At 46.2% G+C, this 26,334-nt stretch overlaps 1 protein-coding gene across 1 annotated transcript in view; it reads right to left on the reverse strand.

The window, feature by feature from the left end:
* PHF12 (PHD finger protein 12) overlaps positions 1–23,659 on the reverse strand; it is a 39,527-nt gene extending 15,868 nt beyond the window's left edge. Inside the window, exons 1-3 of the mRNA XM_065896685.1 lie at positions 23,060–23,659; positions 22,229–22,410; positions 2,051–2,123 (exon numbers count right to left, since the gene is read on the reverse strand). Coding sequence (XP_065752757.1) covers positions 2,051–2,123; positions 22,229–22,410; positions 23,060–23,125 — 321 coding nt within the window. The 5' untranslated portion in view covers positions 23,126–23,659. The remainder of the gene's footprint in view (positions 1–2,050; positions 2,124–22,228; positions 22,411–23,059) is intronic.
* Between the last annotated feature and the right edge of the window lie 2,675 nt (positions 23,660–26,334).

Consider the following 26,334-nt stretch of genomic DNA (forward strand, 5'->3'; position numbering starts at 1 on the left):
ACGGCGGCTTTCAATGTCTCAAGTTTAACTAGAACTCTGACAGTGACACTTTTTGAATGGAAAGGTGGGGACATGGAAAAAGATTAAGTGTACAGAGTAGGACTGAATGACTGATGATACATTTTCCTCCAGGGCTCCAAACAGAGTGGTCAAATGAAGGTTCAGCATTGGTCTCCAGTCAGGAGACCTGGGATCTTGTCCCAGTTCTGCCTCTGATTCCCTATGACCTTAGGTGACTCAGGCCGGAGGGCAGGAATTTCTCTATGCGTAAAGTGAGACTAGTAAGACCGTTCTTCTCCTCCTCTCAGGGATACGGTAGAGATAAAGAGCATCACATATATGAAAGGGATGGCTCTGAGTTGGGGGAAGATCTAGCCTCCACTAGGAATAAAACCCGAACATCAGAGGTTGATGAGGCCCACAGGATGTATCATTTCAATCCACTTCACTGTAACTGCAGGACGCCAGAGGGCTGTAGAGGTGATGGTGCAAAGGGCAGATTTGGCACTGGTAGGCATAGAGGTCCATCTGAGAGCAGGTCAGAGTGGCATTTCAGGAAAAGCACACTCTGTTGAAAAAGGCATACTATAATATAATCCCCAGAAAGTAGCTCTGTTTCCAGAAAATTGATGAAGAAGTAATAGGGCTTTGGAACGAAACAGAATTTGGTTCAAATCTTGGCTGTGTCCATTCCTTTGAGTACTTGGGTAAGTTCTACAATTGTGAACCTCAGTTTATTCCTTTTAAAAAGGGAGAGAGAAAAAAAAAAAAAAGGAGAATATACCACCAGTACCCATAGCTGGCTGTATGGGCTAAATGAGATAACACATGTAAAAACCCAGCTATGATGAGCACTAAAACAATGTCAGTTCTTCGTCTTCACCCTCTTTTCCTGGCTTCATCTCTTCCGCCACAGCTGTTCTCAACCCTTTCAAGTCCAGCTTCTTTGAGTGGCAAGTTTCTGAAAGGCCTCCTGGCTGGCAGGTGCCTCTAACTGGCCCCACTCTAATCTAGCTGGGGACACACAGGTAGAGATCTTGGGAGGAGGACAAGCTGGAGGCACCCTGGTTTGTGGACTTCAAGAGATATTAAACTACAGCTGTGGTTAGATGGCTGACTTGGCCTTGGCTTGCTTTAATAAGAACCCTATGCACACGTTGAAGAATAAAGGTCTGCCTAATTGTTTACCTTCTTCTTAAAGGCTGAAAACTGTTACACACATAAACCACAATCTCTGAATCATCTCATCCTGTTTCTGCAACCAAGGAAGTAATCATTCATTGTGACATCATGTTGAGGGGCCAGGAAGAGGTGACGTCACAACAAGGGAAAGTTGCTTGGTGTATAATTAGTGTGGGGTGGAGGGTAGGGAGTGGTTTACAATTCACAGACAAATTTGAATCCACAGCCTATAATTTGAGGATTGGGTCTCTCATAATCTGGGTGGAAGCACACCTACTTCCTTTTTTGATAAGGGAGTATTTAGCTTTTATACCCCACAATAGTTCTCAAAAGTAGAAAATTATGTTCTCAAAGCCAGTATTGAATTATCAAAGCTGAGGGAAGGGGAGCTAAAGAAAGGTTAGGCAACCTGGGGTCCAAGTGGGTCCAAGTCCTCTCCACCCCACACACCTGGCCAAGCTTCTGGATACCAGCAACTTATTTGCCTTGGGGTGAAGGGAATCCTTTTTGTACCAAGCTGGAGGAGCGCCTTCCTCTTCAGCCTCTTTCAGCCACTGGATATGGCTGCCACATTCAGGCCACTTATCAGGAGGTCTACAAGGAGATCAGACTACTCCTGTCACTAGTGAATTAACATGGCTCAGTAAATTAACACACCTTTTCTGCCCATTTCAGCAGCCCATGTTTGGATTTTAGGCCCTACTGGATTCTAAACAGTCACCATGGGGAGTGTGAGGGTGATTCCAGGGCTGGAAGAGACAAGAAGAAGGGACAAAAATGCCTTCAGGGCCAAGCCGTCTTAGCTCTAGAATATCAGTGCTCTAGATCTGGCATCCCGAGCAAAGCCTTCAGAAAGCAGCATTATTACCTTTCGGCGAACAGTGCACCGGTGACACATCCACTCCCCAGGAGGCAACATCTCTTCACTCAGTGGAGGGTTACTGTGGGGAAAAGACAAGGGCAAGACTAAGTAACTAACCCTTTGATGCAGCAGGGAAAAGTCTAACTAGGTCTGACACAAAGCTGCATGTCCCTCAACTCGTATTCTGGCCAGTCCTGCAGCACTGCTTGGGTTCTCTTATCCTTCAAAATGCTTACTTGGCATCATTTACAATAACCTAAGGAGAAAGCATCCCTTCTCATATCTTAGAAAGAGAAGCCAAATCCAAAGCTGTTAACACTGGGCTTACAGGGAAAGAAAGATATAATGAACTAGTCTGAAGCCTTGAAGAGTCATTCCCAAACTCTGCACCAAGCTAATAAAATCACCGAGAGAGAGGTCCTCCACCATCTTTTTAAAGCCTGCCAGTGTAAGTCCAAGATCTCCCATCTGCTGTTCAAAGCGCTCTGTAAAATGGTCTCCTTCCATCTTCCCAGGCCCCATGTAAAATGGTCTCCTTCCATCTTCCCAGGCCCCATTCGTGTTCTTTTTCTCCTAGTTAAACTGAAGACTTGCTATTTCTTCCTCTAGAACTCTCCCCCTTGAAAGCTATGCCTACCAAAACCCTATTCATCCTGTAAGGCCTGCTTCAATCAGCCTATGGTAGATTAAAGATGCCTACAAATTTTTTGCTACTCCTTCCGCCCAGAAGTAGTCCATTTCCTTCCTCTTGAATTGAGCTTATCTTGTGACTTTTTTTTTTTTTTTGGCCACAGCTAGTGGCCAACGGGATCCTAGTTCCCCGACCAGGGATTGAACCTGCGCCCTCAGCAGTGAAACTGTGGAGTCCTAACCACTTGACCGCCAGGTAATTCCCTCTTGTAAGTTGTTTTGACCAACAGAATGCAGCAGAGGTGACAATGCTGTAACTTCCATGGCTGGGTTTGAAGAGACCTGCAGATTCCCTTTTTACATGCTTGCAATGTTCCATCTCAGAGCCCTGCTCTCATGCTGAGAGGTCACATGGAGGAGACTTAAGGCACTCCAGTTAACTCCAAGCCAACAGCTAGCACAAACTACTGCTATGTGACTGAGTCATCTTGGATCATGCCAGCTCAGTTGAGCCTCCAAATAACTGCAGTCCAGATAACAATGTGTAAAGAAAAACCACCCAGCTGAGCCTAGTCAACATGCAGATTTGTGAGAGATAATAACTAGTGTCAAAAATAAATAAATAAATAACTAGTGTCTATTTTAAGCCACTGAGTTTTGGGGTAGTTTGTTATTCAGCGACAGATAACTGAGCACACAGCTCCTCCATGTGCTCTTCCCAGATTACTTAGACATCCTTCTTCAGCTTTCCCTTGTGTGACAATTTTCTTACTTCTTTTATTAGAGGAACCAAGACAAGGACTGGATCTCTTCCCTCTTTGTATCTTTATAATATAGAGGTTGTACACACAGTAGTCACTCAGTAAGTCAATACTGAGTCAAAATTACAGCTGTGTAGGGCCGGCCTTACTGCTCCTCCAGATCATTGACTTCCATTAAGGTTACACCAAGAACCGTATGAAATTTTATTAAATTCTTAGGAGGGTCACATTTATAATGTCTATACAGCAGTAGTTCTCCAAGTGTGGCATCAGCATCATCTGAGAACTTACTAGAAATGCAAGTTCTGTTCGATAAGATACACGCTCCCCTATGTTCACAGCAGCACTATCTACAACAGCCAGGACACGGAAGCAACCTAAGTGTCCATCGACAGGTGAATGGATAAAGAACATGTGACACATATATATAATGGAGTAGTACTCAGCCATAAAAAAAGAATGAAATAATGCCATTTGCAGCTAAGTGAAGTAAGCCAGACAGAGAAAGACAAATATTCTATATCATTTACATGTGGAATCTAAAAAAAATGACACAAATGAACTCACTTAGAAAATACAAAAAGACTTACAGACATAGAAAACCAATTTATGGTTACTAAAGGGCATAGCATAGGGGGATGAGGGGTAGAGGGAAGATAAATTAGGAGTCTGGGATTAAAATATACACACAGTACTATATATAAAACAGGTAAACAACAAGGACCTACTGTATAGCCCAGGGAACTATACTCAACATCTTGTAATAACCTATAATGGAAAAGAATCTGAAAAAGAATGTGTGCATGTGTGTGTGTGTGTGTCTACATGTATAACTGAATCACTTTGCTGTACACTTGAAACTAACACATTGTAAATTAACTATATTTCAATTAAAAAAAAGAAGAAATGCAAATTCTGAGACCTCATTCCAGGCCTACTGAATTAGAAATTCTGGGAGTGGGGCTCAGCGATTCATGTTTAACAAGTTCTCCTGGTGATTCTGCTCAATACCAAAGTTTGAAAACCACTGCTATACAGAATAAGGCTACATTTACTCTTAAGAAATACCTACATTTGGTTCCTGGGAGTCACCTACTTGGAATGGTATGGAGGAAATTTTTTTTTTCAAAATACATGAGAAATGCCTAATATATATATATATATATACTATGAATATATAAGGACTCTCCCTTAAGTCCCAGGCCTTAATGCTAGGCTGCTTTACCGTTTCTACCTAAAACAGCACTTGGCTTGACAAATTTTCCTAGCTCCCACTTTGCCAATGCGTCCCTGGAGCCCTGAGCATACATGTCAGGATGTCCACCAAGCCCTCACAGCTCATTGCTTCCTATCCTCTGTTTCCTTGGTGGAATCTCAGGAGGATCCTTACCAGGAAGCATAAAACTGGAGGCACACTGGCCTACTGGGACAGGTCTTCAAGCCCTGGAGGGCCACAAGTGAATGTTGCCTGTAAAGTCTTCCCTAGTTCTCTCCAATGTATTTCTGCATAGGCCATATCCAAACTAATGAAATGCATGCATGTAATGTGCAAAGGCCTACAGACTCTGCTATGCTTCAGCAGCTGTCATATTAAAACTCATCCTGAAAAGGCTGCCATTTCTCATTCTGTTTTTCATCATTTCTTTTCATCTGCCTACTGACTTTGTGTTTTGTACCAAGATACCCTACAGCAAACATGTAAAGCACAGAAGGGTGAGGCAAGGCGGCAGTGGCTTAGATCTTTTACCAAGATGTGAATGGCCCCCTGGCCACCCTTCCTGCCTTCCTCAATCTATTTCCAACCCTGCTGGCAGAATAATTCTGCCACAATTCTGATCATATCATTCTCCTTATTAAAAAGCCCTTCAATATTGCCCTTACCCCATCAGGATAAAGTTCAAGCTCCTCAGCACTGCAAGCCAGAACCCTGTCCCCTCCCCAGTTCCATCAGTCTGGTGGCTCCCTACACAGTCCACACTGTTTCTCAACCCTTTCTCTGATCATTCTCATTCTCTGCTACCCACAACCACAAAAGCTGAGCCTCCCCCCACTCCTTCACCTGGTGAACACCTTATCTTTTGGAGCTCAAGTCAGGCACTATCTCCAGGAAGACTCCTCTGACAGTCCCTGATTCCCTACAGCACTTCTGTGCCATACTATAGTGAAATATTATGTACCCGAATCTCCTTCTCTGCCTCATTTACCTTTGTATCTCTATACTCTGTATTATGCCTGGCACACAGTAGGTACTCAATAAAGCTTTAAAGAACTGGGGAACACTAAAATAATGGGCTTCTAAGAAGTGAATGTAACCCCCTCCACCCAAGTCATGAGGCAAGGCAATGTGGATGTGCAGACACTTGTTTTGGTGGTTAAATCACACATGAAATTACTTATGTTTTCAATAAGAAGACATCAAAGTCCATACTTGCAAGCTTGAACTTCATACTGTAACCTACTTAAACCCTCTTTAAACAATATGATTTCTCATTTCTCTTTATTTTTAACATCTTTATTGGAGTATAATTGCTTTACAATGGTGTGTTAGTTTCTACTTTGTAACAAAATGAATCAGCTATACATATACATATATCCCCATATCTCTTCCCTCTTGCATCTCCCTCCCTCCCACCCTCTCTATCCCACCCCTCTAGGTGGTCACAAAGCACTGAGCTGATCTCCCTGTGCTATGAGGCTGCTTCCCACTAGCTATCTATTTTACATTTGGTAGTGTATATATCTACATGTCACTCTCTCACTTTGTCCCAGCTTACCCTTCCCCCTCCGTGTCCTCATCATTTCTCTTTCTTAACACAGGGGTAAATCTTTAGCTCAAAATCTGTATTAAGAGGCTCTCAAAAGTAGCTCCTGGTTGGTTTCTAAAGGATCACTTTCAGAGATACCACGCTGAAGAACAAACATTCATCAGAATTGTAGATTATGGCCACAGGCTCCTCTTGTCTGCCCTAAAGTTCAGGCTGTGAATTTAGGGAGCCATGCAGGCAAGTCAGAGTGTTGTCTCCAGGATGAACACAGAACATTTAAAAGAGTGAGGCCTTGTTGGGATTTTGCTGCTTTCTTAGAGACAGAACATGCATCTTGAAATAAATCTGAAAATATGGTGGGACTTCCCTGGTGGCGCAGTGGCTAAGAATCCGCCTGCCAATGCCAGGGACGTGGGTTCGAGCCCTGGTCCGGGAAGATCCCACAGGCCACGGAGCAACTAAGCCCGTGCGCCACAACTACTGAGCCCGCATGCCACAACTACTGAAGCCCGCGCACCTAGAGCCCATGCTCTGCAACAAGAAGCCCGCAATGAGAAGCCTGCGCACCGCAAGGAAGAGTAGCCCCCCTCCTGCCACAACTAGAGAAAACCCACACAGCAACGAAGGCCCAACACAGCCAAAAATTAGAAGGCAGTTTTTCAACTCAAACATCTAGAGGAAAAGGATTCATGAAATGACTCAAGGAAAGACAGGCTGCCATTGGGGTAATAAGCTCAGGAACTAGTTCTGGAAGATGTTGTTCTGCAAACAGACTAATTTTGTTCCATATGAGAAATACTGTCAACGGACAAAGGATTCCAGGGAGAAAGGAGATTCTGCAGCCTCGGGGTACTCACATACACATCCTGAGGACTTCCCCACCTCACCCACCCGTCTTAAAGCTCCTTGCCCCCAATGTTCTCATAAGTTAAGTATGAACTTCAAAACAATTATATGCATGCCAGAATCTTTAAATCATGATATGCCTGTCAAGAAAAACATGGCTCTGTTCCAGCTCCCTCTCATCCCCATATATCAATGAAGACAGGGTACTGAGAGCCATCCTCTACAAAAGGAAATCATTAAAAGTTAAAAGTCAGGTAGTGCTGAAATTATCAGTTTCTGCTGCTCAGCAGTGAAAACCATGAAAACACTGTAATGAGCCAGTGCTGCTTGTAAAGACATCGATATGCTTCCTAATCGCAAAAGCTTAGAAATAGCAGAGTGATAATCTCATTTTACATCTAGTCTATTACAGTTCACAGATGCTCTTACTTGATCTTCACCATCATACAGTGAAAATTAATTCTTACTCCCATCATACAGGTATCTCTAAACGGACTTATCTAAAGCCATGGAGTCAGAAAGCAGAATTAGAACCAAAATCAGCTTCCTGGTTCTTCCAAATCTTGAGCCCAATCTGATTTCTAGGTAGTTCTCCTATTTCTAGGGAACACAGTGGAATATCCGTCACAGTATCTTCCTCAACCACAGGGTTGAGCATTCCCCTCTCCTTTAGTCAGTATTTACTGAATTCCCACTGCTTACTAACCAATGCCACACTGGAGGTACCATGCTAGAGGAAGGACACAAAGCAAACAAGTTATGATCTAACCCATCAAGAAACACAGCCTTTAGGGAGAGAGGACCAGAGTCATTCATCCACTCAAGCATTTACTGGACACTATGTTATGCTAGGCAATGCACTAAGTGGTGGGATTTCAAAAATGGTCCTTGCTCTCAGGGATCATAAAGTGAAAAGGACAGTTGGTAATGAGACCACACATAATCAACTACAAACTGATTCTGATTCTTGCCATACAGACCTATATAAAACTCAACAGTTCATGGATGCCAGACTCAACACAGAGCCTCAGAACTTTGGTCTTTTGGTACCTGAAGGTGACGGTGGCCTTTCCCCTACTCTTTCCACATCTCAACAACTGCTATTCAGCAAATGGTAATTAAGCCAGTGATCCTTTAAAGATGGTGAAGTTAAGGATCTTGAGGTGTTCACGAGGAGACTATAGTTTTAGAAGAAGGTATATTTCTGTATTTTGAAAACCTACCTGATGAAAGGAAGGTTCTGGGAGTAGAGACATCTCCCTGGGAACAGAGACTAAAGTCCACCTAGCACACAATATTATTTGAAACTTTAGATTCCTTCTGAGAACTGTCTACGTCCTGGGAAGGAAGGTGAGCCCTGGAAGAGTCATTTTCTGTATGTGAGCTGGCTTGTCTTGGAAAACTGGTAGCTCTTTAGCCAACAGGCCAAGGGCCTTTATTTTATTTTCTGACTTCAAAAGAATATGGCCTGCGGTGCTGCGAGACAGGCACTCTGCTCCACGCAGAGAAGAGAGTGCCCTGTGAGCATGGCGCTCTTGCAGAATATCTTCCCATCTTCATGGCTATGGATGTTTCCTTCCAGATCGTTTGTTAAAAAGCCCTGGCCTGCAATTCCTGGCCACAAAGTGACTGTTCACTGCTCTCCAACTTGTTATTTATTTTAACCACTACCTGATCTTGAAGACACTTGTTAGCTATAAAATAATTCATAACAATAGAGCTCTAAATCTTCAGAGATTGTACAACTGAAGAGTATGCGTCTCAGAGTTTGGTGTGGCTCTCTGTGAGGCCTGAGAGGGCCTATAAACTGTTAACAGTAACATCTGCACACAAACCAACTAAAAAGCTGGACAAACATTAATTTTTTCAAACTAAAACTCCTAAAGCCAACCTCTGCAGCGGGACTCTAGCATCTGAACTTCCATAAACAAATGCAAATGATGCATCTCTGTTGCTGAACAGGGTGTCTAGATTGGTCTATTTCTGGAGTCATCGAAAAGAAAACCACAAACATACACCCCTCAGCTAACTGTAATGCCTGCACTGACAGACCTCTCCGTCTCAAAGATTCAAAGCCCAGAGCCAGATGATCCCAACTTACAGCCCAAGGACACAGCCCAGTTTTAATTTAGAATGCCTCTTTCATTCACTAATGAGGCTGCAGCTCACCACTGCAGGTGGAAGATATTGGTAGTTGTCATGGTTCTTGGCTCTCTAATTAAGAGGATCTATTTCAAGTCATATACCAGTGTGGTTGATCGGAGTCTAACCTCACTCATCTCCCTCGCCTATTAATATATGTGAACCTGCACGACATTAACATTTACTTCAGATTTAGTCGCCACCAGTGGGACCTGTTGCTCCATAGCTCTGCGTTAATTATCCACCCAGCACAAGCAGTTTTTCAATATGGAACTGAAGAGAGAAGGGGGAGGGGAACAAGAGAACAAAGGGAGGAGGGGAGAGGTGAAGGGAGACAGAGAAGCAGAAAAGACTGCCTTTTATTTCAGAGACCTATTTTTTACATTATAACATGCAGATAAAAATGGTGTTGGGCTCTGGACTTTTTTTTTTTAATATGTTGTTACTGATGTATGGCTTGCAACTGTCCATCCAGCCAAGCAACATTGACATTTTGCAACTTGAGCCAAAGGCAGCCAGAGATACATGAAAATATCACTTAACCAAATCATAAGCTTTGGTGTACGTCTTAGGACAAGAGGGAGCAAGTGGATGAAAAATACTTAAGAAAGAACACACTCCATTTTCTCTTCCTGGACTGACAAAAATATTCTATTTAACACAAACACTTAACAGGAACACTGTGCAAACAGCATGTCTGCACACAATATACCAACAACAGCCTTTCACTCAGGTTCTCTTCTAAAAGAGGTCAGTCAAATGACCCTGGTTAGGGTCCCTCCTGTCAGAACCCATCATTCTCCAAGAATCAGAAGCTCTCTAGCTACATAAACAGTCATTTCGGTTGAAATAAAATATCAGACTAAGAAAGATTCCGCTGCCCGCTGCCCCGCATCATCTGTATGTCCCTCCCCCCCCTTTTGGTGGTGGTGGGGTATTCAGCAAGCAAACAACGGCACTGAGCAGTTTTGATTTTTAATTTCACAGTTCATGGGTCTCATCCATCCATGTGAGGTCCACTACCAGATAAAAATCCTGCATCTATATTTCACGGCATCGTGTAAGACCAACTGCAGAAGACAATACATGCGCAGAACAGGCCTCCTCTCTCTCAGACTGGCCCCGCTGCTCTCCGTCCGCTCAGGAAACGTGTTGGTACCAGTCAAAAGGGGAGTGAGGGTGATCGCTGACAGGACCACAACCATGTCCCAGCCTCCTAGCGGCCATCTTGATCTATAAAGGCACCTATCAGTACAGAAAACAAGCCTTTTATAAATTGAAATCAGCTTCTGTCCTGGAAAAGCTAAGAGGTGATGGGTAAAGTTTAATTTAACAATATCTTTTAAAACTTAAATTAAAAGCTATATTAATAATTCCCAAATTTAATGGTCTGTGTTTTGAGGGAACAAAATTTAATGAAATTTAAATGGCAGCAGAAATAGTAAGCTTTCTCTGGACACTTGCGTGGGCATCAGCTTTTCCCTTCATGGATGGCCTACCTTTCAAAGGCAGAGAAGAGGGTCATATCGAAGGATACTGGAGAGATGAAAGCAGAGAGAAAGTTCATGGGGGTCCCTGAACCTTAATTTCTTACTCTCCTTTACCCCAGCTACTGACTCAAATACAGCTAATGCCACAAAGTACATAAAAAGTACAAGGGCTGCTGGTTCTTTCATGCAGAGCCTTAGTAGCTGTGTTAACAAGGAGGCCAATGAAGTGCCAGGCCATTACAAATGCCCTATTGAGAAACTTAGCTAGTTGCGTCACTTCCACAGGCATATAATCCTTTCAAACTAGCTGACTGTGCCCCCAAATTTTATTGCCTTCTATGTAGAGCTGGCTTGGGGCATCCTCCCAGTGAAGGACACCTGGAGAAGAGGGTTATAAGAAGTGCAGGGAAGGAAGGAGGGAGGGTAGAACCAACAGTTATAACAGGTGTTTGCCTCTGCTAACTTCTCTACAAGCCAAGCCCGGTGCCACAGGACCTGATCTACCACTGGTTTGCCTATTCTTGCAATCCTGGCTTCTCTACAATGGAAAATGAGCTGGCTGCAAACAGTCAAAAAATGGGCTTCATTCATTCACCTTATGATGGATGCTGGAGACCACCTATTTTAGAAAAGAGTCAATATTCTGGCCTCAACAGTCACTTTCTTTTTTTTTTTTTTGGCAACAAAGGATTTTATTTATTTATTTATTTAAAAATTTTTTTATCATCTTTATTGGAGTATAATTGCTCTACAATGTTGTGCTAGTTTCTGCTGTATAACAAAGTGAATCAGCTATACGTATACATACATCCCCAACAGTCACTTTCTAATACTCCACTTTCTAATATTCCATTGGAAAGAACCAACAATTTTAATTGTGTACTCCATAAGAGTCTCAAAGGTATGGAAAACTGGGTACTGTTCCGTGGTCAAATTTTAGTGGGACTATCAAGAATAAGGAGAGAGGCTACACTCTTCTTGTAGACACAGCTCAGGGAATCTGGACCAGTTCACACCTTACAGATATTGGACCTAAAATTCTATAAAGGCTGGAAAAACTAAAAATAATAACATCTTAGGGAGAATATCTGAAATCCAGCTAAATGTAGAGCGGGTTTCCACCCAAGGCTCAGCTGCTTTTCCCTAAGGAGGATTTCTGCTTCATTTACTCTCCTCTGACAGGGTCTTCTAAAAAAAAAATGAAGGAGGAAGAATAATGTTACTGGGACTTCCCTGGTGGCGGAGTGGTTAAGAATCCTCCTGCCACGCAGTGGTTGAGAATCTGCCTGCCAATGCAGGGGACACGGGTTCGAGCCCTGGTCCGGGAGGATCCTACATGTCGCGGAGCAACTAAGCCCGTGCGCCACAGCTACTCAGCCTGTGCTCTGGAGCCCGCGAGCCACAACTACTGAGCTCGCGTGCCACAACTATTGAAGCCTGCACGCCTGGAGCCCATGCTCTGCAACAAGAGAAGCCACCACAATGAGAAGCCCGTGCACTGCAACCAAGAGTAGCCCCCCTCGCTGCAACTAGAGAAAGCCTGTGCACAGCAACGAAGACCCAATGCAGTCAAAAATAAATAAATAAAATTAAAAAAAAAAAAAGAATCCGCCTGCCAGTGCAAGGGACACGGGTTCGAGCCCTGGCCCAGGAAGATCCCACATGCCGCGGAACAACTAAGCCCGTGTGCCACAACTACTGAAGCCCGCGTGCCTAGAGCCCGTGCTCCACAACAAGAGAAGCCACCCCAATGAGAAGCCCGCACATCGCAAGGAAGAGCAGCCCCCGCTCGCTGCAACTAGAGAAAGCCTATGTGCAGCAATGAAGACCCAATGCAAACAAAAATTAAAAAAAATTAAAGAATAATGCTACTATTGGGGCCAAAACAGCACAGGGCTTATTCCCCTCTTCTTTTACCCTTACCCTTGCTCCTCCCCCAATTTTACTCAGAAACCTCAAAGCTCCCCACCCTGCATGACTGAAGTAATCTCCTGGGCACGCTGTCAAACTGTGCTGTCGTGGTTTGATGCCACAGCTAAGTGCGGACTTGGGCTTCTGAAGCCTTCCAGTTATACCCCTGGTGACCTATTTAGGAGTTGAACATACTTGTCAGAGACAGAGTGCCATGATTTTTCCCTTCGGCCCACTTTTCTCTCAGATGGTCCCTAACCAAAGAACAGTCACCCTAAGGGCCTGAATGTGTGCACACAAATGGTAAGATTTGTGGAAAGCTTATACACAGCAAGCATACAAGCCTTGCACATGAGCTCTTTCCTGTAACTTAAATAACCTGCAGGCACTTTTCTTACTATACAGCTTCCTACAACACCACAAACTGCAGCCTGAAGTCAAAGATGTCTGATATCATGGAATCAGGCGTCAGAATTGCTTTGAGTTAGAATGGCTAAGTGTCATCTATGCCAGGCAAAACCAAGAGGACTACCAAGGAGGGATAAAGCAAAACAAAGATAATAAAGCAAAACAATGTTTCTCAATAAAGGTCAAAATTAGTGACAGTTCTCCCTACATTTAAGACGTTCTTTCAAAAAAATGGCAAGATCAAGGAAAGTTAAATATAGCCAACCCATGTATAGAACTATGAGAAGTTACAGTTTTAGACACATTTAATGAGATTTATGTAGTATAATTTTCACAATGTATTTTGACCAATAATTGATGATTGTTAATGGAAAAAGTTCACCACAGAGTTTCCCTCTAATGTTTCCAGAGCCTTGTTAAAACCAAGAAGCAGTAGAGGGGCTTCTCTGGTGGCGCAGTGGTTAAGAATCCGCCTGCCAATGCAGGGGACACGGGTTCGAGCCCTGGTCCGGGAAGATCCCACATGCCGCAGAGCAACTAAGCCCATATGCCCATGAGCCACAACTACTGAGCCCACGTGTTGCAACTACTGAAGCCCGTGCACCTAGATCCCGTGCTCTGCAGCAAGAGAAGCCACCGCAATGAGAAGCCTGCACACCACAACGAAGAATAGCCCCCGCTCGCCGCAACTAGAGAAAGCCCGTGCACAGCAAGGAAGATGCAATGCAGCCAAAAAAAAAAAAAAAAAAACAGTAGAACTCTACTCGAGGGTTCAGTGAACATGGGAATTAAAAAGCTCACAGCTCATCACAGGAGCCCATGGCTGGTGGAAAGAACAGGAGTAGCTCCACATTGCCCAGTTTTGTAATGCAGAGACTTTTCTAAACTCACTCAAAGTTCCGTGCACTTCATTAGCTTCTCTGCTCTGTTCTTTGTACAAATGCAGACAGGAGGAAAAAATATCCAACAACCCTCTGAGGATCACAGCTGGATAAAAGACTATAAATGCGCTCATGCTGCCACAAACGGGTTTCTACCCTAGAATTCAACCTTGCTAGTAATTCTGAGAGGTACCCCCACCCCTGCCTGGCCTGGAGGTAAAGTGATGTCTTTGGGCTACAGTTAAACTCAAACCCCACAGAGAGTCCTCTCCTGCTCACTTGAGCTTATTTCAAAAAGAGCCTCACGCAGAGCCCAAATCAGTGGGAAAGACTAACGCTAGGTTCAGGCACTGAGTCCCCGCCACCTGCCTCCCCCACCCTGCTGTTACTAAGTCTTTTGTCCTTTCAAGACCGGGAAACATTTCCTGGGAGATACCCTGTACAATTTGTCAGAAAACAGGGGAAGGGCAAAGATTAAACACCAAAGCTACTAACATACAGAAAAGCAAACGTAATTAGGGAGAAAGGAATAGTCACCATGTGTTTGTGCTAACAAAGGTACCATCCACTTCGAAGAACCCAGACATCATTTGTTCCCCAACCAGTGTTTATCTTTGTACGCCTCTCATTTGTAATACCACTAAGTATTACGCAGCAATGAGCAGAGGAAATGGGTCAGTCTCTGGCTTTCAAGTAGTTTAATGAACATTTAGTACAGGATTGCAAAAGGGAAAGGAGTAGTTCTTTGAATGAGCGAGTCAAGTTTTTCTTTATTTAGAAAATTTCATCAATCTGCAAGGTGTACTTGGAATTTGCTTATTGTGAATTCAGCAACAGCTGTATGTAACAGCCAAGTTCCTTTTTACTGATGGGTCCAACCAATAGTTTCTTCTTTTGTCAGTGCCCATTATACCCCTCAGTGTCTTTTGCCTCCCACACAAAACTTCGTCTTTATTCTTATTTGCTGAGACTAGATTTAGAAATAATTAAAGGCTTAAAGGATGAGGATTTTGATATCTGTAAGTGGCAGGCAGAAAAAAGAGTCACCTTCTTATTCTTCTTAACTGTTGTTGAGTCATGGGAAAAGCAGTCAGCTAGCGACCTGTGCATGCGTCCTGGGCATGGTGACAAATCTGCAACACCAAAGTGCCTTTCTGAAATTTGGTCTAGGACTTGCACTGAATACAATGTCCTCCTCTTTCAGGAAACTGGCAGGGGGACAGCTGTACTCCTGTCCTGTCTCTTGGGAGGCTAGCATTATGCAGAGGTGCTCTTATAAGTGTCACTCATTGAATGGCAATGCAGCTGGCCATGTTGTACTCCCTGGGGACTTTAAGTCAAAGGAAGAGCACAGTGGAGGTGGGAAAACAAACTTTTTTTTTTTCCTGCTCTGGTGACTTAAAACTCTGGCACCTTAAAACAAAAACGCAGGGACTTCCTTGGCGGTCCAGTGGTTAAGAATCCGTCTTCCAATGCAGGGGACATGGGTTCAATCCCTGGTCGGGGAACTGGGATCCCACATGCCACGTGGCAACTAAGCCCTCAGGCTGCAACTACTGAGCCCACAACGAAGAGCCTGCGTGCTGCAATGAACACCCAGTGCAGCCAAAGATAAAAAACAAAAACAAACAAACAAAAAACCCCCAGAAGACAAGAATGCATTTCCAGGTGCCTGTGCTGCATTATCACAGTAAATGCCAACATAACCTCAACCAGAATTTTCCACCAGATTGGTCTGCTTAACTACACACCCAAGGAACTGTGGTGTATGCGCTGGGGGTGGGACAAGAAAGTTCAAGAGATGGATTTCAGTACTCTACTCATAACTCAAAGCAAACAACATTCAGCTTCATCTATCTTCTAACGCCATATCACTTGTAGAAGAAAAAATATACCCATTTCTGTTAAGAAGCAGGACACCTGCATTTCTAGGGAGCATCAAAGCAGACGGTTTCTTTTTATAAGCTATATAAAACGTTCAAGCAAATATTCTCTGCATGCCGCCTCCCTATTTACTGTTATCTGGGCTTACACAAAGACACGTATAAATAGGTGAGTTCACTGCACTGTTCGAACAACTTTTTGTTCTTGTTCACCGGGATCAAAAGCTCATTAACTGATCTGTAGTTATTTCCACCCCAAGCAGTTACCAATCAAACTGAGGTGATTAAAATCTTCCTCCTTAAACCAGGAACCAGGGGCCTCCAAGTATGAGAAGTGCCTATACACAGAAATTTTCTATTGTGGCTGGTGGGAGCCAGGTGGGCATCCTGCCTTAGGGCAGGTGGTGGATTTTTTATACTTCCTCTAGGGTAACTTCCAGCCTTAGACTTCTTTGCTAAGAGGGGTCACCCAGAAAAGCTGAAATAGCAACATACCAAATCATCATAAGGTTCCCTCCACTGAGACACATCATCTTGACTGAGTTCACAGAAGAAATCCTTTACTTACTGTCATTACATAGACAATATAGGCAAAGACATCTAAGTGTGCTTAAATCAACCATCTTTTTCTAGGTAAGACTAAACATTTAAAAATAAAAAGATAGGGGAAGTGAAAAGACAACCCACAGAATGGGAGAAAAGACTTGCAAATCATTTATCTGACAAGGGACTTGTATCTAGAATATATAGAGAACTTTTACAACTCAATAATAAAAAACCAAATAAGCTGATAAAAATTGGACGAAGATCTGAATAGACATTTCTCCAAGAAAATATACAAATGGCCAAGAAGTACATGAAAAGATGTTCAGTATCGTTAGCCACCAGGCAAATGCAAATCAAAACCACAATGAGATAGCACTTCATAGCCATAGGATGGCTTTCATCAAGAAGACAGGTAATAGCAAGTATTGGAAAGGATGTGGAGAAATTGGAATGCTCATACACTGCTGGTGGGAATGTAAAATGATGCAGCCACTTTGGAAAATAGTCTGGCAGTTCTTCATCGGTTAAATGTTAAAGAGTTACCATATGACCCAGTGATTTCACTCCTGGGTATATACCTAAGAGAAATGAAAACAGATATCCACAAAAAAACTTGCACACAAGTATTCACAGCATGATTATTCACAATAGCAAAAAGAAGAAACAACCCAAATATCCATCGACTGATGAATGGACTACAAAAATATGGTATAGCCATACACAGAATAGCATTCAGCCATAAAAAGGAATGAAGCACCAACAAATGCTAGAAGGATGAACCTGGAAAACTCACTGAGCCCTTTTGAGTAACACTTGTACTTTCACTCAGAGCTTAATAAAAAACAGTGTTTCATTCAACACACAGTAGTGACAATTTGAATTCCTTTTCAGTTCAAATCAGGTAATTTATTTGTCTTTATGATTTGGCTTTAAAAAAATTCTCTTGGGGCTTCCCTGGTGGCGCAGTGGTTGAGAGTCCGCCTGGCGATGCAGGGGACATGGGTTAGTGCCCCGGTCCGGGAGGATCCCACATGCCCCGGAGGGGCTGGGCCCGTGAACCATGGCCGCTGAGCCTGCGCGTCTGGAGCCTGTGCTCCGCAACCGGAGAGGCCACAACAGTGAGAGGCCCGTGTACCGCAAAAAAAAAAAAAAAAAAAAATCTCTTGGAAACATACTTGATTAAGAATTTTAAAAAGACCAACATGAATCTCATCTCCAGATTAAAATGAAGGCTGTACCTAAATATGGCTTTTGCACATTTAAACATGTAAAAAACCACACAACTCATTTACAAAGGCCCCAAACAACACTAATGTACTAGTGGACCCCATCTGTAAAGTACTTTGAGAGCCTTAAGGAACAGCAGGAGATGGATGAGATTATAACTGCATCCCACCTTTCACTGAGTATGGTAATTAATTTTGGGACAAGCCCGAAATGAAAAATTTCCTACAACAGTACCACTAAGTACTTGCCTTAAATTACACAAAAACTGTTACCTCTGAGAAGTATTACCTCTCTTTCTGGTTTTAATATTTCTGACGCTTCCTTTCTCAACCAAAGCCATCTGGGTCACAAACATTCTGTGAGTAAACAACTCATACCCAGTATTAGTCTTATAGTTTTAAACAGCGATTATCCCTTATCTTTGAACTAAAGTACTCATTTCATAAAAATTGGCCCTGGAGCTCCACATTAATTTGACGAAGCATGCATGTGAAATTGAGTTAAAGTTAAATGTTACTAGACCCCTCCTGTTTGAGTGGACCATTTAAAAACAATACTACACACCCAGATTCCAACACAACACAGCAAATGCAAAAATAAATAAAATACACACAAAACCAAATTAGGTTTGTTTATTGTTGAGTTATTTTACTATTGAGGGGGCAGAGTGAAGGGAGGGAGTCCAGATGCTGTCACCTCCAGTTCTTCAGTGCCAGGCTTCCAAGCACTTGGAATGTCAGAAACAAAAGATGCATAAGATAATGTTAAAATAAATGTATTTTAATTCACCACTTGCCTGATACTATTCTAATGACGAGCTAATAAACACAACAAAATCAGAAAAATCACCTCCTTAAAAGTTCAAACAGTATAGATTTTCTGCAAGGCAGTTTTCTACTGTGTGTGTGAAACCTTTCTTGTTATGACTCACTGAAAATTAAATATGCAAAACTCCAAGCTGAGCTTAGTTTTGCCTGTGCACAGAGACCTTTTTACTCTCATTCTTCGAAAACCTCATTTTGGATCATGCTGCCAACACCAGAGAGAGGAAAGCCGGCCAACAATTCCAAATATAACATGCGGAGGCAAATGCTACAGAAATCTGTCTGACGGGAAGCGACCATGCTGAGGTCTGCTGAGGTAGATGTACTTCTCAACCAGACCGTTCTGGTCCCTCAGACTGTTTGGAGCAAAATGCAATCAGAGGAAACCATCCAGGTTCCAGTCAGCCTCATTACCGATGCCCATGGTATTCACTTTATCAGTGAGAACAATCCTATCCATCTCAAACAGAAAGATGGGTCGGCGGCAACCAGAGCTCCACCAGTTAGTCTAATTTTTTTTTTTTTTTTAAGGCCAATTTTTAGAGACCAGTCCATGGAGATCAGTATTTTCGGAAAGCTCAACTTATTGCACGACAATTATGATAAAGGTAAGGTTCCCCAGGGAACACTTAAAAACATCTCTTCCTAATTCTCTAGGAGCAGGTTTAGTGACCCCTAACCCCACTCTGAATAATTGATAAACCAGTTAAACTTGGATAAAATGATTATACTATCACTTAAACAAATATGAAGACATCAGCTCCTCAAGTTTAATTCTTCAATGAGTTCATGGTACTGAACACAGGACAATTCATTCCCTCACCCAGATCATCAGAGAAAACCCAGAAATAGAGCTCCCAGTCTAACTGGGAAGAAAGGACTGTTCCTCATACAGAGCCCTGGCCCCTGAGATAAGACAAGACAATTAATACAGCTTATGTGACCAGTCATTTCCTCCAGTAGATTATCTTAGGAAAAATCCCCTGTGGTTATGGCCATGTCACTAAGCCCAGGAGGTAAAGCTTGCCTAGAATCACTTCGGGAGCATTTTACTAGATGCTGTTCACTGGGAGGCAAGCTGGCAAGGCCACCAGAGACTGAAAGAGGACTTGTCTCACAGAATTTTGAATGGAGACCCACAGCAGCACTGCAATTATGACCTACAGGGTTTGTAAAACGCCATCTTCACTTTTGAACATTCTGTACATAAGGAAAATTATCATTACTATGCTTACCTAAATAATCCAGTCTTAGTTAAAAAGGGAAGCAAGAGAAAATATAGTCACACCTCCTACCCTCACTCCCACATGACACAAATAAACAATAACGGGACAAATTACCATGAGCACACCCAGGAATCAAAATTTTCTGACATCATTAAGTGCTTGACCTAACTACTTGGGTTGAGATGGTTAATGAAATACTTCACTTGGGCTAGAAAGAGTGTGGGGTAGGAGGCAGGAAAGTGGGGTAAGCCTCACTTGAAAGAAGGGTTCCTGCCTTTGTACCAATATCTGCAACGTTTTGTGATTTATATAACTACTCAGATAAGTCAATGGTACATTCAGTCCTGGCATCTTCAAAGAGGGAACTGGAGATGTGAAACAAGCTCTGCCTCATTTACTAGGATTCGCAAAGCTCTGATTACCAGTTCCCATTCATGGTCTTAAAAAAAAAGTAGTCAATGAAATGCAGTCTGAATCTCACTAACAGCTAGAAACCCCTCCCTCTCTCCTACCAGCTAAAGTAGAACTGTTAATTGTTACAATTTGACAAGACTTGAACTCATCAAATTCAAAGATTCAGGGGTTAGGTTTTATAGTTTGAAAGCCCAATCTCAGGCAAAACAGCACACTTTTTCTATGCCTGAAGTTTCTAATAAACAATTTCAGCTTTATTAAACAAACAATAATAAAGAGCTTACAAAATTCTCACTCAGTATGGGAATCACCATTCTTGGTTAACGGTAACTTCATTCTACAGGTAAAACATTAACCCACATTTTAAATCAAGAAGTCTACAATTCAGTCTTAGTATGTATCAAACAAGCACACACACACACAAAAAATCAGCTCCTCAAGTTTAATTCTCAACCAGAGCAACACAACACATCCAGGTACAAATCTCTTCTGTGCTCAAGAACAGCACAGGAAACCTGACAGGAGATTTTTTTCCCCAGGTGGATTACACCTTATACCAACAGGAAGCAAAGGTTAAAAACCACAGAACCTTACTGCTGGTACTAGTCACTTCACAATAAAAATTTTAAAGCCATTGGCAAAGCTTCCTCCAGGATAATCATTTTTGTCCCTGCAACATTACAAGCCAAGATAGGGTGCTCTCCTGGGCAAAGGAATCTTGGGAATGGTAATGGGAGCTTCCTACAAAACTTCTGACTACAGACTTAATTTGCCCGGTATCAGTCATCTGTCTAATAAGTGTTCCAAAACCTGCAATTAGTACAAATATACAGTGGGCACTATTCCACCAACCGAGAAACAGAATGTGAATGGAACTGTGTAGAGAGTTTAAGGAAAACCTCACTTTTTTTTTTTTTTTAAACAGAGGGCTAAAAAAGGCAACATCAAAAACGGGTGGGAACAAACAGAACAGCCCCTCTCCTTCCCGCTCTCTCCAGCCATCTCCTCTCATAAACGTCTGCCTCAGTCAACTGTTGCTGAACAGAACAAGACCCATCAGAACAAGATGCAGTCGGGGTCCCGGCGCAGATGTGGGATTTTTGTGGAGGGCAGAGGTGATTTCTCCAGGCAGAACCTGGAGTTTAAACTCTTCTTGGCCGGATTGTTCTGGGCTGAGCTGCAGAGGAGGATCAAGCAGCGGGCGACCAACCCTGGTCCCTCCCTCCCTCTTCGGTCTCTCCCCTCCCCTCGCGTTCAGTAAGCGTCGCGGGAGGGGGTGGGGGGGACAGCGCACAGCTTTTTTTGCTCCGGTCCTTAAAAATGCCCTTGCGGAGCCACCACACACAATCCTAACCCTGGCAGCAAAGAATTCTGCAGCGAAGGGTTCGCCGATCCCGAGCGGAGAAGTGAAATCGGCGCCCAATGGCAATTTTAATTGTCTAACCCGGCCCGATTTCCCAAGAGGCGGCAGCGCGGGGCGGGGAGGGAAGAGGGAGGCAGCTCCGACAGGCAACAGGGGGCAAGCGGCGGCAGAGAAAGGGGACTAAAGCGGCAAGATCCCAGCCCCGGCCCCCGAAGAGCTTCCGCAGAAAGGACCCCGAGGCAACCCCCACCGTTCCCCGGGAGACGTTTGCAAATCATATATGCAGCCAAAATGGCGCTGAGAATAAAAATATAATTTAAAGGCAGGTCGCCATATTGTAAACAGAGAGGCAGAGAGAAGAGGCGGACTCGAGAGACACCCTCCATGATTTCTTCCACAGCCGGGAGCGCCCGGGCGCCGGGTCCCGCGGGTCTGGACCAGGGCAGCTCCGGCCGTCGAGGGCTCCGCGCACCCACCGCGAGGACAGCCCAGCCAGGCAGGAGCCCGAGGGCGGCAGGCGCGCGGGGAGGCGAGCGGCGCAGGGCCCGGAGCTCCTCCCCTTCCTCCCCGCCACCGTCGGCCGTGCCCCACCGGCTCCGTCCCGGCTCCTCAGCGACTTCCAATCCCAGATGGGGCTCTCCTCACCCCTCCCAACCCCCACCTCGGGGTCCGGACCCACAGCTGCTCCTCCCCCCCCAAACGGCCGGATCCGGGTAGCACCTGGGGGCGGGGAGGCGCTGGCCCCAGCGGCTGCAGAAAGCTAGCGGCTGCAAGCGCCCGTTATTTCGGCAGCCAGGGGTAGGCCGGGTGAAGGAATGTTCCGAGAAGGGTCCGCCAAGGGGCTCCGGAGGGGTCCCCAGACCTTACCAGCACTGGAGATGGAAGGCGGCCGGGCAGTGGTCACAGCACAGGAGATCCCCACCTTCTTTGCAGCTATCGCAGCTGTCGTGGTTGGTGGCCCTGCCGCTTCGCCGGGGCTCCTTCTCAGGCTTCCGACTCCGCTTTTCTGCCTCGTCCGTCTTGGGGGGAGCCAGTAGAGCTTGGATTTGCTGCACACACATACAAATGGCGTGTGTGCACACCCGGAGGTCCCGGGCGGTCCGTCGCCCCCCCGGCGCGGCTTCTCCGTCACCCACCCCTCTCCCCCCTTTTGTCCTTCTTCCTCCCATCCAGCCTGCTCCCAGAACCTCTCAGCCCCCGGAACCAGGGGGAGCCCAACCTAACCGCGTTCCTGCAGCACAACAACGAGAACGGCTTCTTCCAAATGGGGAGGATCAGAGTAGGGGGATGGGGAGAGGGTGCGCGGTTCCCTTCTCGCCACTTCCTTGTATGGACAGTGGGGGACTCCAAAGCCAGGCTCGGGAGAGGCCTGAAGCCCAGTACCCGGACGTGCTGGGGGAAGCACAAAGGGGCCGACAAGAAGGGGGTGGGGAGGCCCGCCGGTGCAACGAGATGGAGTGGGTTGGCGCCTCGGGAGAGCGAATCGAGGGCGGCGGGTAGGTGAAACTGCTGCAAACGTCCTCGGCGGCTGAGCGTAACCCCCCGAGTTGCAAAGATGGGAGGGAGAGTCTGGGTGAGGAAGAGCCCCCCCCGGCCCCCGGCCCTCTTGCGCTGCGAGCTCAGGGCCGGCTTTGTGGGGCGGAGGGCGGAGGTTCCCTCCCGGCGCTGGGGGAAGGGGATGAGGAGGGCCACTCTTACCTCCATCAGCCCCCCCGACGTGTCCAAGTCGTACACGATCGTCTTGGTCTCCATTTTCTCCCACATTCATCCACCTCCCGAGCTGGGCGCTCTCTGCTCCGGCCCCCCCAACCCCGGGGGGAGGGGGGAAACGGGGGGAGGGGGTGCTCCTGACCCCGGCCCCCCTTCTTTTTTCCAAACACGGGTCCCGACTTCCTCGCCCTGGCACCCCCCCCACCCCCCGGCCCCCAGTCCCCGGGACGGCAGCGTCCTCCCCACGGGCCGTGAGGGGGGAGCGGCCCCTCAGCCCCGGCCCGGCGTCTGGCTGCACGGTGGGTCCCGGCTCCGGGAGTCAGGCCTCGGCGGGGCCTAGTCCCACAGGCTAAAGCCGGTGCTGGCGACCGCTGGTCCGGCCGGGAAAGCTGGCGGGCGCTGCCATCCCGGGGTTGGGGGGATCGCAGTGGGGGTGAGAGGTTAGGTGAGGTTGTGGTACGTGAGGTGACTGCGGGGAGGGTGATGGGGGGTGGTCCCCGGGCTCCGCCTCTCGCCGCCGCCGCCGTCTGCGTCCCGGCTGCCGCGCACTTGGCGCAAACTTACCGCGAGCGCCCGCAAAGCCACCCGCGCAGGCGCCCCGGGATCGCCGCTCGCCGCGCGCAACCGCAGTGACAGCCGGCGGCCGGGCTCCCGCGCAGCCGCAGTGAGGGGGTACCCCCCAGCGCGCAGCCGCGCTGGCATTCGTCTGGAGAGCCGAAGCCCCGCCTTTCTGCCCTGCGCCAGCGTACTGAGAGAAAAGGGCGGGACTTGAGGTCTCGCGCAGGCGCCTGGGAGAGCGCCTAAGGGTCACCGCGCAGCCGCAGGAACATGGGGATTCTTCATCCATTGGTGTTTGAGTATAGACCAAGACTACTCTGTTCCCGCGCAGGCGTGTTGAGGATGCTCCCCTCCCGCCCCACAGCAACACAGCCGGCTCCGCGCAGGCGTATTGTCACCTGCAGGCCCTAACAAGAATGCTTCTCCTTTCGCCATTTTGGTAGTGGGATATAAACCACCGTGTCCTTGATGCCCTCAGGCATGAACAGAAAGGAGCAAAGTGTGGTGTTGGCTAGAGCTGGTAGGCTGTCGGTGACAGCAAGTACTCCTAGGGATGTTGTACTGGACTCTGGTTCCAGCGTCAGGTGTGGCTGGACCAGGCGCCATATTGGTAAAGAGAAAAGAAAAGCCATCGCGACGGAAAACGATGCTTTTGGTGTCGGGTTGGATGGCTACTGTTCCCTCTTCCCTCCCGCTCCCAGCAGTAAATTTTAGCCTGAGCATTCCTGCCTTTCGTGGTGATGAAAGGAGAGGTCAACCTGCCCGTTACTACCCTCTCTTGATCACTGTCCCTGAGAATTGCTTTCCAAGAGGAAGCCCAAAGCGAAGAGTTTGTAATGCTGACAACGCCCAGCTACCTGCCTACAGTGGACTTCAACTCCCAGTTTGCAATGCGCAAAAGGGTCCAAAGGGCGAACGAGAGCGCATTGCATCCTGGGAGCAAGAATCGCGATGGCGCTGGTGGGTTATGGGGGCCGTAGTTGCGTGTGCATGCGATGCAGTGGACGGTAACAGACTCGGGGAAGAGTGATTTGCCTGCCGGAAAGAGATACTTTTCAGAGCTGCCGTGCTGCATGCTGGGATTTGTAGTCTGAAAGGCCTCACCTCGAATTCTGGGCGGGGCTTCACGCTCTCCACGGCGCCCGCCCCTGCCCTTGGTACCATCTTCAGAGACTGCCAGTTATCTCTAACCGACTGTAGATGAAGCGGTGGAGAAGGGAGTGGCATCATTGTGCCTGACACTAGGCGTTTAGTTGGCGTTGTTACCAGGTAGCTGTGTCCTGGCTCACTTTTGATGTTAAGGTGTACTTAGCATTCTCAGAAGCCTAAAACTGGAAAGGGCTTAAAAACTATCTCTTAATCTCCTCACTTCCAGATGCACAAAGAAGAGCAGTGATTTGCCTCGTTCACATAGTTAATTTATGGCAGACCTAGGAATGAAACAGCCTTCTTGATTCCCAGGCTAGGATACTGTCTAACTGCCTGCAAGGAGTTGCTGCTTTTTTGGGGAGAGTAAGGAGGATGATTGGATAGGGTGGGGATGTCGGTGTGTGGACTTAGGTTTCCGTTTTTCTGACTTTCCTAATGATCCTGTTGTTGTCTGGGAAGAACGATAAAGTCCTGGGCCTTATTGATCACGCAGGGGAGTATATCATGTAGATCGGCCCTCTCTGCCCTCTACCAGCCTCAGCAAACAAGAAATCTTAGTGGCTATGGGCCAGAGATGTGGCCCTCAGAGAGAGGAGGGCTGAGCTAGAAGTATGGAAGTGGGCGGACCTCATCTCTTCTTAGGCTGTATTTCATGCCACAGACCCTCAGAAATGGATACATCATGTTCCCTCTCCCATTGGCGTCCTTCCTACGGCTCAGGGCCCAGCTCTGTTGATGTGTCAGCCTGAAGGTATTATGGGGCAGAAAAGTAAGCCATTGGCACATGTCCAAAGAGCCAGGCTTGGCTTTGATCAACACCATCATTGCTGTTGAGAACAGACATAGGCATTAATGGGCTAAAGAGGGAAATAATACTTGGCTCTGTTGACAAGTGCCAGGGGAACTAATCACTCCACAAACCTTCCTCTCAGAACTTGGAGGATGAGGTCAGCCCAGTGGGGCCAGTAGTTGGTGCCACCTTGGAGAGCTCCAGCCCTGGCTGTTCCAGGGGGATTGAGGAGAGAGAGCAGGTGGGTTACAGATGCCTTCGGAAGTGACCTCTTGTGGCTAATTTAGGCACTGCATCCTGCATAGACTGGAGCTGCTCCATCCTTCAAGGTGGCTTGTGGTAGAACAAGGAGGTGGGCAGCCATGAGTGGTCAAGACCTCCCCGCTGGATGACTGTAGAATTTCTGGTTGCTGCTACTATTTCCGTCAGAGATTTTGTGTCATCTGGCTTCTGAGTGCCCTTAACTCCCTGTTGCCTCCCTCTTGCTCTTACTCTGGAGAGCAGCCATGCTAGAGCATACCTCTAAGCATGGATGTATGATGGGGACCAAGGCTGGCTAAACACATCTCAGGAGGTTCTGGGGGCCATAGGGAAGGGGCATAGAGGCTGGGAGGAACCAAACATGGCAAACCTAAGCACATCCGCTTCAGTCACCTCTTTCTGGAGTCCATGGATACAGCTTTTGTTAAAATAGGAGCCAGGCCCCTGCGCTGCATTGCCTCTGCGCCTGACAGTCTGGATGTTCTCTGAGGACAAAACAGACTAG

This window comes from Phocoena phocoena, chromosome 19 (assembly GCF_963924675.1).
Source record: "Phocoena phocoena chromosome 19, mPhoPho1.1, whole genome shotgun sequence".
Lineage (NCBI taxonomy): Eukaryota > Metazoa > Chordata > Mammalia > Artiodactyla > Phocoenidae > Phocoena > Phocoena phocoena.